The sequence below is a fragment of the Medicago sativa genome, chromosome 3 (assembly GCF_051527215.1).
Source record: "Medicago sativa cultivar Bolivia chromosome 3, Bolivia_mono, whole genome shotgun sequence".
Lineage (NCBI taxonomy): Eukaryota > Viridiplantae > Streptophyta > Magnoliopsida > Fabales > Fabaceae > Medicago > Medicago sativa.
Window position 1 is genome coordinate 48,974,653 of NC_140751.1, and position 14,688 is coordinate 48,989,340.

Consider the following 14,688-nt stretch of genomic DNA (forward strand, 5'->3'; position numbering starts at 1 on the left):
ATTCGAAAGATGCGGTGGCAAACCCACCCTATAAGAAACCGTTCCAATCCTCTTTGAAATCTGATACGGACCAATAAACCTCGGAGTCAACTTCTTCGACTTCAATGCACGTCCAACACCAGTCACAGGAGTGACTCTCAGAAATACATGATCTCCTTCCTGAAACTCAAGGTCTTTCCTGCGCTTATCATGATAACTCTTTTGTCTACTCTGCGACGCTTTCATCTTCTCTTGGATTAACTTAACCGTCTCAGTAGTTTGCTGAACGATATATGGTCCCAAAACTACACTTTCACCTGACTCGAACAAACACAACGGAGTTCTGCACCTCCGGCCATACAAAGCTTCGAATGGTGCCATTCCAATGCTAGAATGGTAACTGTTATTGTACGTGAACTCTATCAATGGAAAATGACTATCCCAAGTTCCTCCTTGCTCAAGTACATAGACCCTCAGTAAGTCTTCTAACGACTGAAAAAAAAACAGACATATATATATATATATATATATATATATATTCATATCGTGTTTGTTACATTTTTTTTAATATTTAAATTTATTCTTCTCTTATTTGTTAAATGTGTTATTTGTATTGAAAATTGAAGACATTTTTAGAAAGAAAAATCCAGCCCAATCTGAAAGTGGTAGTTTTCTTTATATATAGTATAGATATTTCAAAAGAAAATATTTTAGGTTTTCCAAGTCATTTTTCCATGTCTTTTCGTATGGATACTTTCCATTTTTTTCTTGCTTCTTTTATACGCCAAATTTGCAAGAAAAGTCACTAAGGAATCACACTGTCGCTTGAATCAAAATCCATAACCCCTTCGTTTACGCCCGTTTTATATCACACTGTCACTTGAATCAAAATCCATTTTTTTCTTGCTTCTTTCATACGTCAAACTTTTTGTGTGGATATTTTCCATTTTTTTCTTGCTTCTTTCATAAGTCAAATTTGCAAGAGAAGACACTAAACAATCACACTGTCACTTGAATCAATCAACTAAGGCCACTTCAAGACAAAGTTGTAAAACATGAGGTTCATAGAAGAAATTCTTTAAATTTAAGCGTCATTGCTTTTATAATGTCTTTTTGTTTGAAGCTAAATCTTTATTATGGCAATCAGAACCCCATATGGCTCAGCATGGATTATTTGTCATGGCAATCACAATCATTGGTAAAATAATTTGAATTGTTAGCAAAAAAATCATTTTATATATAAAAAAATCGTCGTTAGTTAACTACCGTTGGAGATAAAAATGTCATTTACATGTTCTTTTAGGAAGTTTTGTATGTTAAAAAACAATTTTCATTTTATCAATCACACTAAGTTTCAAATAATTTGGTACCAAATTTAAAACACAAGGTTTCAAAGAAATTGTATAATTTCAAGTCTTCTATGCGTTTTCAAAGTCTTGTAGTTTTGGAGCTATTTCATTCTTCTAGCAATCAGACCCTATTTGAATGTTGTCCACATACTTTCTTATCAATCTTTTTTTCAATTTATCCTTTTCTCAAGCTTTGTCATTAAAAACAATAGAAAAAAAGATGTTCAATATTTCTTTTGGACAATTCGTTTACTATTTAATTACATATTTCAGAAGAAAATACATGAGTCTTCTAATTCACTTTTCTGAGCCTTGTTTTGGATATTTTCCATTTTTTCTTGCTTTTTTCATACGCCAAATTTGTAAGAGAAATTACCAAGCAATCACACTCCCACTTGAATTGTAACATCCTAGACGATATTTAAGGATTGCCGACTGACCCCACAAACCAACACGAGTCTTTTCAGCGTGTTTTGTCCTCACTCGCACGCTCACCGGGAAACTTCCCGGTAGGTCACCCATCCCAAAATTGCTCCAAGTCAAGCACGCTTAATTGTGGAGTTCTCATGGAATGAGCTACCGAGAACAAGATGCATCATGTTGATATAGGTAGTACCAAACAATTCTTATAAGCCTTCCTTCAACCATGTAGTCTCATACCTACACGGCCTCAGGATCCCTCTCATTCCGATGTGATTCGGTTCCTCTAGAAGCTTTCGGGAGCCGCTCATTGCCGTGCCTTGTGCACCGGCGATCACTCCCCTGCTCTCGTCAGCTGTGGGTGTTACATGAATCAAACAATTATGGCCACTTCAAAACAATTATAAAACATGAGGTTTAGAGAAATTCTACGAGTCTAAGTCTTCATTGCGTTAAAAAAATGTCTTTTTGTTTGGAGCTATTTTTTGTTACACTTTTCGTTACTCAACATTGACATGACATATTTGTTATATAAACATGTTAAAAAGTTGATTTATTTTTCCTTCAATAAAAATTGATTTATTATATACACTAGCATCAAAACGGGCCCTAACATATGTGTGTTTCTGCTTTTATTGACAAGGAACGATAAAATGGTAAAGAATTTAATGAAAAATGGTAAAATTAAAAAAAATGTTACACCGAACTACAATATTTTTTATATAAAGTCAAAATAAGATATTTTTTTGTGTCCAATATTCTATTATTGTGGACCCCTATCATTGTGGATTAACATTTTTTTATCATATTTTTATATTAACAATTAAAGTTTTTTTGAGGAAATATTAACATTTTTTTTTGAAAGAACAATTAAAGTTGTAAATTTCCACTTGATTTATATATGACAATTATTTGATGAACTTATATTTGTTTTTGAGAGAAGTTATTTGATGAACTACTAATCTAAATATTAAATATATAATATTAGATAAGGAAAATCTAACAATTAAAATGAGTTGTTTATATTTTTTATAATCATCAAATGTTTTCAGCGGCTACATTTGGGTTTTGATTCCTTTTCTTTAAGGATATGTAGGCAAATGATTCATCCTTCCAAACCGAATAAAAAAAACAACAAAAACATACTTCTTCTCCCTCCATTCTTTCACTTAGATTTTAAGCAATAAATTTTCAAATAAAAATAATCTAGCACAAGATAAAGTAGGTAAGAGGTTACCACGGAGTACCGTGGACGATGCGGGTACCTAACACCTTCCCCAATCGTAACCGACCCCAGGATCAAGAAACAAAGGGTTTTAATTCATCTTTTCCCTTCCCACGAATAAAGATCGAAAATTCCAATGATTGAAGGTTCAAAACCAATTAATGGATTGACACCCGAAAATCATGGTCTACATTTATATTTTTTATAATCATCAACTGTTTTCAGCGGCTCCATTCACTCTTAGGAACATTGGTTAAATCCAAAATAAATATTTAGGGCCCGTTTGTTACGGATTAAAATAAAAGTGATTTTGATATAAAATAATTTAGAAATTATATTTTAGAGATTATATGAAAAATCAGAATCTATTTTGCGTTTGTTTACTGTAATAAAAATCACTTTTTTTAAACAAATAATCTAGTTTGTTTGGATACAACTATATAAAAGGGATTTTTTGTTACAAAATTAGTTCAATCTTTTAAATTATATTTTCTCTCTCCTCTAAAAAAAATCTATTTTATTTTAAGCTGCTCCTAACAGCTTCTCATTTGAAGTTGTTTTTAGATTATTTTTAGATTCTGATTTTTTTAAAAATCTGTAACAAACGGATGCAAAACTCTTAAAAGTGATTATTTGTTTAAAAAAAGTGATTTTTTTCTTAAAAAAACTATAACAAACGGGCTCTTATTTTTCAATTGCCTCGCAAGAGTCTGGTAACAATTGCTTTTATTTTTGAATGAATCGCAGATGCTCGTACAATCATAATAAACACAATCACTCTATTAAACACAATCAGATTCCCTCAAATACAAAAAAGTAATTTTAATCTGATTCACTTTGTCAAAATAACAAAAAATCTGATTCTCCAAAATATTGTAAATTGAACATATCATTACACACGCTAATGCTTTGATTAATTTTTAATCTGTATGGCATATATTGTCATATCAAAAAGGTTCAAATAATATAATTATTGTTAACCACAAAATGTTATAAATTAAACATTAAGCAATCATAATAAGGTTCAAATAATTTGGAACCAATTTTAAAACATGAGGTTCAAAGAAATGGTATAATTCCAAGTCTTTCCTACTTTATCAAAGTCTTGCTTATAATTTGGAGCTATTTAATTTTTCTATCAATCAGACTTCAAAATTCCAAGTCTTCCCGTGCATTTTTCAAACTTTCCCATGTGCCAACATCTTATATAACTACACTAGCATGAATCTCTTAACAAATCATAATTTCATTTGAATTAGATCTTCTCTGATTCAAACAATTATTCATGATGGCCATTCCTACTACACAAATTTCACTTCTTTTGCTTTTACTTTTATCTATAAACACATTCCAAATAACCATGTCTAGCAATAATCACAGGGTGCTTGGATGCAATGACAAAGATCGAGAGACACTGTTAACCTTCAAACAAGGCATCAATGACACTCTTGGTCTGATATCAACGTGGTCAACCGAAAATGATTGTTGTGCTTGGGAAGGAGTCCATTGTGACAACATTACAGGAAGAGTTACAGAAATTGATCTCATCTACAATGAATTGGAAGGTGAGATGAATCTTTGTATTCTAGAACTTGAGTTTCTCAGTTACTTGGATTTGAGCTGGAATAATTTTGATGTGATAAGAATTCCATCCATTCAACACAACATCACACATTCATCTAAACTTGTCTACCTTGACTTATCCTACAGTTCAGTTACTGGTATGGATAATCTTGATTGGCTTTCTCCACTTTCTTCCTTAAAATATCTCAACCTTGGTAGAATTGATATTCACAAGGAAACCAATTGGCTTCAAATAGTGAGTACGCTTCCTTCACTATTAGAATTACAGTTGAGGGAATGTAACCTGAACAACTTCCCATCTGTTGAGTATTTGAATTTGTCTTCAATTGTAACTCTTGATCTTTCTTACAACAACTTCACCTTTCATTTACCTGATGGGTTTTTTAATCTCACCAAAGATCTCACCTATCTTAGACTTCAGCGGAGCAATATACTTGGTGGGATACCTTCAAGCTTGTTAAACCTTCAAAATTTGACATACCTTGATCTCTCTGAAAACCAACTACAAGGATCAATTCCGGATGGAATAGGCCAGCTTGTAAATATTCAAAACATTGATCTTCGTGAAAACCAATTACAAGGATCAATTCCGTACGGAATAGGCCAACTAGCACATATTCAAGGCCTTGATCTTTCAAACAATATGTTAAGTGGTTTAATTTCTTCAACTTTAGGAAACCTCTCATCATTAAGTTACTTACGGATTGGCTCTAATAATTTCTCAGGTGAAATTTCAAAATTAACTTTTTCCAAACTCTCTAGTTTAAATTATTTAGACTTGAGTAATTCAACTTTTGTATTCCAATTTGATTTGGATTGGGTTCCTCCTTTTCAACTCCATACCCTTTCATTGAGCAATACAAATCAAGGGCCAAACTTTCCATCTTGGATATATACACAAAAGTCACTGCAAGGTCTCGACTTATCGAGCTCGGGAATTTCATTGGTACATAGAAATAAGTTCTCGAGCCTTATAGAAAGAATAACAGATCACCTTATTTTGTCAAACAATTCGATTGCTGAAGACATATCCAACCTAACACTAAATTGTTTCAATTTAATATTGGATAACAATAATTTCACAGGAGGACTCCCGAACATATTACCAAAGGCTTATGCAGTTGATTTGTCTTACAACTCATTCTCGGGATCAATTCCACATAGTTGGAAGAACTTGAAAGATTTAATTTTCATTAACTTGTGGAGTAATAAGCTATCCGGTGAAGTTATACAGCACCTCTCTGATTGGAAACAATTGCAGATCATGATTTTGGGAGAAAATAAATTTTCAGGAACCATACCAATGAACTTATCACAAAAATTAGAAGTCGTCATATTGAGAGCTAACCAATTTGAAGGGACTATCCCAACACAATTATTCAATCAGCCTTATTTGTTTCATTTGGACCTTGCTCTAAACAAACTTTCAGGATCTATACCAGAATGTGTCTATAACTTGACTGATATGGTTACATTTGAAGAGGAAGAATTACCAGCAGGTACCACAATTGAGTTGTTTACAAAAGGTCAAGATTATATGTATCGAGTAAGTCCAAAAAGAAGAACTATTGACCTTTCAGCAAATAGCTTGTCTGGAGAAGTGCCTTTGGAATTGTTTCGACTTGTTCAACTTCAAACGTTAAACTTATCTCACAATAATTTGATTGGAAAAATACCAAAAGTGATTGGAGGCATGAAAAATATGGAATCTCTTGATCTCTCAAATAATAAGTTTTTTGGAGAAATTCCACCGAGCATGGCTCTCTTAAACTTTCTAGAGGTGTTGAATTTATCTTGCAATAATTTTGATGGAACAATCCCAATAGGATCACAAATTCAAACTTTTAATGCATCAAGCTTCATTGGAAATCCAAAATTATGCGGAGCTCCTCTTAATAATTGTACCAATCCTAAAACTCCAACGCCATCTACACAGAATGAAGATGATGACTCTATCAAAGAATCAATGTATCTAGGGATGGGAGTTGGATTTGCAGCAGGTTTCTGGGGGATTTGTGGTTCTTTGTTTCTTATTAGAAAATGGAGGCATGCATGCTTTCGGTTTGTTGATAGAGTGGGTGACAAGATCTATGTTACTTTGATGGTAAAGTTGAACAGGTTTAAAAGAAATTGAGCTCCAGCCAGGTAAGGTTAGTGGAACCTACTTCATAGTTTTATTAATCTGACTATAGAGTATTTGTTTTATTTTGTAATTCTATGCAAAACTTATACCATTTCATTTGTTTCAATCTTTACCAGGTGATTATTAATGTGGAAGATTCTGCATTTTTATGCAAATCGTGGAAGATTACGAGTTGTATGAGATGAGATCATACATGACTGTACAGTTGTTGCTGCTCATTTCATCATTCACTTGTTAGTTTATAGGTTCATTCAGGCTGTCAACTGGTCTATGCATCCATGTCATTAATTTTTATGTTAAATGAATGTAGTGATTTAGGATAATGTTCTCATTTTATGGAGAAAGTGGATTACTTCTTTTTATCATCTCTCTATATATTAGATTATTTTGATGGTTGTAGAATATGAGTTTATGTAGAAACTTTGATTGCAGTTGAAAAGTAACACCAATAAAACTATATTAAGAATTTTCTGAAAGTTATAAAAAGGATAGTATGTTGCTGAGTTTGTCTACAAAACTGCAACACTTGTCTCTTGACATTATTGACAAAATAGTAAATAAATTTTTTACATCATTCTCAGCAAATATAAGTAAGCTTGTAAGGAAATTAAGAAAGTAAAAAGCTTGAGGGATTACATGTGAATGAGAAACTTTTTTTTATCAAACAGCCACGTGAATCTATTCCAATGAGTAGTTCCTTGAGCTCCCAAGAAATTCCAAATACTGCTCCTAACCGAATACAAGAAAGAAAACTCGAAAAATAGATGTTGAAAGGATTCTGGTACTCTAAAACAGAGAACGCTGCCTCTGTCACGGTTAATTCCCAATAGTCCTCTTCAAATCCGTGCATCTCTAGTGAAGAGCTTATCGTGCAACATTCTCCATGCAAACACTCTCTCCTTTGATAGTACAGCGCTGCACCAGACACACATAATAACCCTGCACACTTCATCTTCATATTCAAGCTGTACGCGTTCTACTGTAATGTCAAATAACCTGTCTTAACAGTATAGCCACCTAGCAATGTCGTATTTCCACACCTACTTGTCACATTCTCTCTTGATCAGGGAGATAACAGTCAATATAATCACCAAATTGTGTGCATGTAATGATCGTCGCCAAGGTAGCTGTCAGTTCCATGAATCATACCACCAAATATAACATGGGAAAAATGTGCATGAATGGCTCCAATTTTACCCATTCGTCGATACAGAATTTGATTTTCGAGCCGCAAATTTTAAACAAATTCAAATTGATTTAAATGGAATGCATGCAGATTTGAAAAAATAGTAACTAAAAACAGTTAAACTGAACATGGCCAATTGCACTAATCATTCTCACCCGGTATTAAAAATGTTACAAGAATCTTAAGTTAGCAGTGTGAACGAATGCAAACAGAGAACTTAATAATAGGATAGCTAACAGAGCAATAAAATTAAGCAAGACAACAATCACGAAACACTCCGAGAAATTGCTGTCTAAAGTAACCATGATCTTGCTCTTGTCACAAGTAACATTAACAGAATCACCGAGAGCACCAGCTTTACCACCAACCTAATCCATAACCGGCTTCGCGCAATCGATTACAAAATTTCGAGAAAAAATTATTTTTAGAGAAGCAATGTTCGAACTCTTATCCTCAGCACTCGGAGCAGCATTTTGCAGTGTTGGAGTTACTTTCACCTAAGTGTTGCATATTGATTTCCCTTTGTTCTCAGAGGCGGATAATGAGGGTGATGATGAAAGCGAGTGTATGGATTGGCATGTGAGAAATACGCGCAAATTCATAGGGAGGCCTATTTCTCCGTCATCCGAGTTTGAGAGAACTGTAAGGATATGTTTCATGAGTTTTAGTTTTATATATCTTATAGCAATCATAGATGAAATTTTAAATGCTTTTAATAGAAAATAAACAAATGCTGATCTGCGAGATATTGCACACTTACCTGACACCTTTTCTCGTATACAAAAGGGTTGGATCCAAAGCAAATTATATCAATATCTCGTATACAATATACTGCACATAAAATTGAACAACCTTGATTCTATGGCACTTCTATTGAGGTTAGCCAATTGCATATAATTAATCAGAGCTAGGTTATGAAGATGACGAAAACGATGATGTAGCTAGGCTATGGATTATCTATTCTTCTATTATCCAAATAATCATTCACGACATTCATACTTCACAAGTGTCACTTCATTTGCTTCTTCTTTTTTCTGTAACCACATTCCACAAAAGCATGTCTCTAGAAATCACACGGTGGTTCGATGCAATGAGAAAGACCAGGAGACACTGTTAATCTTCAAAAATAGAAGCATTGAACATATATTATTGCAATGAGAAAGATTGAGAGACACATTGGAAATATAAAGACACATAAAGATCAATTATATAATTTGTAGATGTTGAGACAAGTTCATTTTTTTAGTTATATAATGGTATAATTTTATAATAGCTCAAAATTTTTAGTTAATTATAAGGATATACATTATTATTTATACCACAATATGTGTTACTATTACTCTTTACCTGTTCCACAATATTGCCAGCTTGAGAAAGAGCTTCTTGGCTCTTACTAGAGAGCTTAGCAAAAGTAGTGGTGTGAATGCCTCCAATTACAGCTATCATACGAACTATAGCAAGGGTAACCAAAGCCAATTGCCAAACAGCGGTGAATCCAACAACAAAACCAGAAACAAAAGTAGCCATGTAGTGAATGAAATTTCCAAGCTGCAGGACACATCAAACACAGAACTCAAAAACTAGTCCAATTCCAATCTAATGACACTGTCACAAAAGAAAAGAAGGAAAAAACATCAACACTTGTTCAATCATCTATCCTTCTCACTAATGGCATCCTGAACCATAACAGCATCAGTGTTAATTGCAAAAACAACATCCGATGTTCGTACCTCGGTGTCAAAGAATTCAATGTCTTGTTTCAATGCAGCTTCCAGATACTTGATCCTCATCTTGGTCGATTGTCGCTCTCCAGTCCACATCCAGCATGAAATCTCTGTATTTTGTTCTTATTATATAATTCCATTTATAGCTTAGACCAATTGCATTTGCTTCATATTTTATCAGGTGATTATGATTTATGCATGTGACAGATCTGGCATGGCACTGTTAATCAAATCATGGATATAATTTTCCTAACAGAGTAAGTATTGTAATATCAATAATTAAGAGCAGTATAATTAAGATGAGGTCATATGTGACTAAACTACTAGTTGAACTCATTTTTTCAACTATTCTTGGGACAGTCTAGCTCATGTTATATATCAGTTTATGCAGATAGTTGCCGAATAAGATTTTGTTTTGAAACTTTACATTACATCTAGATGCCATATGAAATTTGATTTGCATTACAAAAGCCTCTAAAATAAACTGGATTGGAAATTGTTAAATATATTTGGATAGTCTCTAAAAGGTAATTAGTTTACAGTGATGATACAGGTACAATCTTAAAACTAAAATTAATATTAGAGAGATGATAACAAATGCTTAAAGTTGCTTCTTGTTACCTCTCAAGCCCAAGTGGCAGATTTATTCACCAAGGCTTTATTACCTCAACCTTTTCACACTCTCTTATCCAAGTTGGGATTGGTTGATATTTACCAATCTCCAACTTGTGGGAGGCTATTGCAAAATGAAGAAATAAAGGAAACTAATAGTTAGTTATATGGATAGCTTGCTACACAAGTTATCAAGTTAGTTTCTTGTAACTAACTGCCAAAGGATTAGATAGCATACAGTTCGTATATTGTAATTATTCTAGTCATCTGGGAAAGCTATATAAGCTGTAATGCTACTTTGATGATTTCACTAATGAAAAATATATTTAATTCATTTCTTCTCTTCATAATAACTTTGACCTTCCAGGTAGTTGAGATGCCACAAATGTATAGCCTTTACTTTTGAACAAGTCAAGCGAATTAATGCTTTTTTAAAGAAGAAAATTCAAAATCAACTTTATTAGGTATTTCAGGTCCTTCTAGATTGAATGGTAAACCCACACATAAGAAATTGAACAAAAAAAAAGTAGCTAATTGGAATGGAAATTAAATACTAGAAGGAAATTAATTGCTTTAAATATTGAGCTAATTTTGAGCTATTTTTCTTTTGTAAATTACTAATTTGGTCACTTATGTGATTTTGTGGTTTCAATTTGGTTGCATCCTTATATTTTCTTCAGTTTCTAGTCCTTTAAATTTACTTCCACTAGTTATATTATTTTTTTTTCGTTAACTTTTTACCATGAATGTGTAAAGTGGACCAACACTCTAGATGATTTAGAAAGGACTTCATTGTTGTTTTTATTTTAACCATTGGATCACTTTGGATAAAAAATAAACCATTGAATTATGAAACTGGGGTAGAGTAGGAGAGAAAAATATGTCAATGAAACATTATTAGATATAGTAGAGCTTCAAAATCCAATGATTTAATTTTTTGACAAAAAATGTTCAATGGTTAATATTAAAAAATCAATGAAGTCTTTTATGGACCACCTAAAATATTGACTCAGCTTAGACATTTGAGGCTAAAAGTTAATCTTCTAAGTAGAGCCATTTTGTTTAAATGCATTTTCAAACAGTCCTTTTTTATAGCATGGTACATTTTTTGTGCATATCACTCGATGAAACATTTGTTAGTAATGTTGAACTACAAATTTCATGTTACAGTGGTAAATGTAACATGTGCTGCTACTTTTTCTTTTCTTTCAGGTGACCTTCGAGGATGGGAAATTTGGAGCCAAAGCAAATAGGAGGCTTAAATAAAACATAATTTATTTTATAAAAAGAAAATTGTATTAATATTTAAAAAAATTTAGACATGTCAAAGTTCAACTGACAATGTATAGAAATGTAGTTTTTGTAGAGAAAGTTAATTACTTCTTTTTATTAGTTTAAATATTAATTTATGCAGTATGGCGGAATAATCAGAGTTTGTGTTGCAATAGCAAATCCAGTTCTAAAGTAAGAAGTAAACATGCAAAAACACATTAGTTAATTATGAATTTCGGCTGATTGTGCCTACACGTTTGACAACAGAGTTATTTTCTCTTATGAACTGAATTGTGCTCCTCTCGCTTTGTTATGCTACGCTAGATTGCGCAAGTCCACTTATTAGGGAATATGAGATATAATCAACATTTTTCTTCCTCCAAATCTAAAATATGTTATGTGAAGACGTCATTTGAATTGATTTGCATTAGCAAGGAAATGCCAATATTGTTTTATCATATCTAAGATAATGCAGGCAGCAACAGCTCGGTCTGATTGGCTTAATGGTAGACGAGAGAATGAAGCTGGACCAGTTCGACAAGCTGATTTGCGCTGGAAAGAGCTTCAACAGGGTGGTTAACTTGTATTGTGGATGCAGGAATGCATAGCAGTATTGGAACCATCAGTTTGGGTGCATGCCTATGACAAACTACACATAACGGTGCATTCCAAGTCTTTCCTACTTTTTCAACGTCTTACTTTTAATTTGGAGCTGTTTAATTTTTCTATCAATCAGACCCCATGTTGTCCACTTACGTGCATTTTTCAAACTTTCCCATGTGCCAACATCTTCAAGCTTGCTAAACCTTCAAAATTTGAGAGACCTTTATCTCTCTTATAACCAAATACAAGGATCAGTACCAGTAGAAATAGGCCAACTTGCCCATATTCAACACCTTGATCTCTCTGAAAACCAACTACAAGGATCTATTCCTTCAACTCTAGGAAACCTCTCTTCCTTAAATTACTTATCTATTGTCTCTAATAATTTCTCTGGTGCAATTTTTACATTTTTCCAAACTCTCTAGTTTAGATCATCTAGACTTGAGTAATTCAAACTTTGTATTCCAATTTGATTTGGATTGGGTTCCTCCTTTTCAACTCACTTACCTTTCATTGGAAAATACAAATCAAGGCCCACACTTTCCATCTTGGATATATACACAAAAGACACTGCAATATCTCGACATATCGAACGCGGGAATTTCATTGGTAGATATAGAAATAGGTTCTCGAGCCTTATAGATAGAATAACCGTTAGATTTTTTTTGTCAAACAATTCAATTTATGAAGACATGTCGAAGCTAACACTAAATTGTTCCGACATAATGTTGGATCACAATAATTTCACAGGAGGACTCCCAAACATAGTTGGATCACCAATTGAGCAAATAATTGATTTGTCTTACAACTCCTTCTCAGGATCAATTCCACAAAGTTGGAAGAACATGAAAGAAGTGTCACTCGTAAACTGAGAGTCTTGAATTTGGGAGAAAATGAATTTTCTGGAAGCATACCAATCATGATGTCACAAAACTTACAAGTGGTCATATTGAGAGCTAACCAATTTGAAGGGACTATTCCGCAACAACTATTCAATCTCTCCTATTTGTTTCACTTAGACCTTGCACATAACAAACTTTCAGGATCTATGCCACACTGTGTCTACAACTTGACTCAAATGGATACTGATCATGTGCGTGAATGGTATGATACTATCGTTGATTTATTTACCAAAGGTCAAGATTATGTGTATCCTATTAGTCCGGAAAGGCGAACTATTGACCTTTCAGCCAATATCTTATTTGGAGAAGTGCCATTGGAATTGTTTCGGCTTGTTCAAGTTCAAACATTGAACTTATCTCATAATAGTTTGACTGGAACAATTCCAAAGACGATTGGAGGCATGATAAATGTGGCTCTCTTAAATTTTTTGGAGGTGTTGAATTTATCTTGCAATAATTTTGACGGAAAAATCCCAGTTGGAACTCAACTTCAAAGTTTTTGTTGGAAAATATAGAGCGTGAGGGAGCTAGTGGTAGGGACACACATTAGTGATGTGCATATTGTAGGAGGAGACACATTAGTGATATGGTGAAGCCTCCAATATTTTTGACATTGCATCTCAAAGGCTTAAAGGCTTGAATACAATTGCACCCATATAAGTCTATTTACAGGTGCTTATAGATGTTTCTAGAACTAGAATAATCTAGGCCTTTGTTTTCCTTTTCTACATTAGAATATTATGGATGTTTCTAGGCTACAACTTAACCTAGACATTAATAGAACAATCTAGAAACATATAATAACTTTAAGCCTATTCTAGTTTTCTCTAATGTATTCTAGAAATATCTAGAAATGTGCATCATATTTCAACACTCCTCCTTTATGCATATTTCGAAAACTTCAAATGTAGTACGTAGTTGCTCAAACATAGATTTGTGCTATCATCTCCTCCTGCATTGATACTCTTCATAGTTGATCAATTTGACATGATAGAAAATTTGTGCCACCTCTTGCCATAATATTTGTTATTGGTCTCCTTGCCGGTCTTGTTGAAGACTTCTGCATGGACCATTCTTCCTCCTTAGGTACTCTAGTAATTTTCCCTGTTGGTCTTGTTAAAGACATCTAACAAGGACCATTTTTGCTTCTTAGTTGCATGTGAATCTCCTTGTCGACATTATTGAATATTTATGACAGGGAGAATTCCTGCTTCATAGTTTCTTGTGAGTCTCCTTGTCACTCATGTAGTAGATTCTTGACAGGGACTCATTCTTGCTCTAGTAGTTACCTATGCTTGTACTCAAGTTAAGCATCAAAGGTCACATGTCTCCATTTATATTTATTGCCTGGACTTGTGCTCTATTTGAACTTGAGTGCCTTATTCGCCATAGGTCTTCGACATTAGTTGGACTTGAACTTAAGAGGATTGGGTTGTTAGGCTACCTGAACTCCCCTATAACCTTCTTAGTTTTTTGTTTGAACTCAAACAGAGTAGAGCCTTGTGGCTACATGTACTCCTTTTGTGTTTGAGTCATAGACTGAGAATTTCAACTTTTGAAGAATTCATGTTATAGAAGAACATATAGTTGGTGACACGAGGTCATATTTTGGTACGCCCTGTTAATGACCGAACGTAGCTCTGATACCATTGTTGGAAGATATAGAGCGTGAGGGAGCTACTGGTAGGG

General features: G+C 33.5%; 1 protein-coding gene and 1 pseudogene across 2 annotated transcripts; both read left to right on the forward strand.

The window, feature by feature from the left end:
• Positions 1–4,123: 4,123 nt before the first annotated feature.
• On the forward strand, positions 4,124–7,102 carry LOC146937913 (receptor-like protein EIX2). Of its 2 annotated transcripts, none has more exons than XM_085752007.1 (2): positions 4,124–6,707; positions 6,817–7,102. In XM_085752007.1, the coding sequence occupies exon 1, from the start codon at positions 4,259–4,261 to the stop codon at positions 6,689–6,691; it is 2,433 nt and encodes an 810-aa protein (XP_085608133.1). In that variant the 5' UTR covers positions 4,124–4,258; the 3' UTR covers positions 6,692–6,707; positions 6,817–7,102. The 2 variants fall into 2 exon arrangements, with proteins under 2 accessions (XP_085608133.1, XP_085608134.1); XM_085752008.1 differs by having other exon boundaries at positions 4,209–6,702.
• A 4,861-nt stretch (positions 7,103–11,963) lies between these two features.
• LOC146937914 (receptor-like protein 35) lies at positions 11,964–13,960 on the forward strand (annotated as a pseudogene).
• Positions 13,961–14,688: the final 728 nt, after the last annotated feature.

What these genes read in the sequence shown, in the direction of transcription:
- LOC146937913 (XM_085752007.1), top strand. Translation starts at nt 4,259, where the DNA reads ATGATGGCCATTCCTACTACACAAATTTCACTTCTTTTGCTTTTACTT.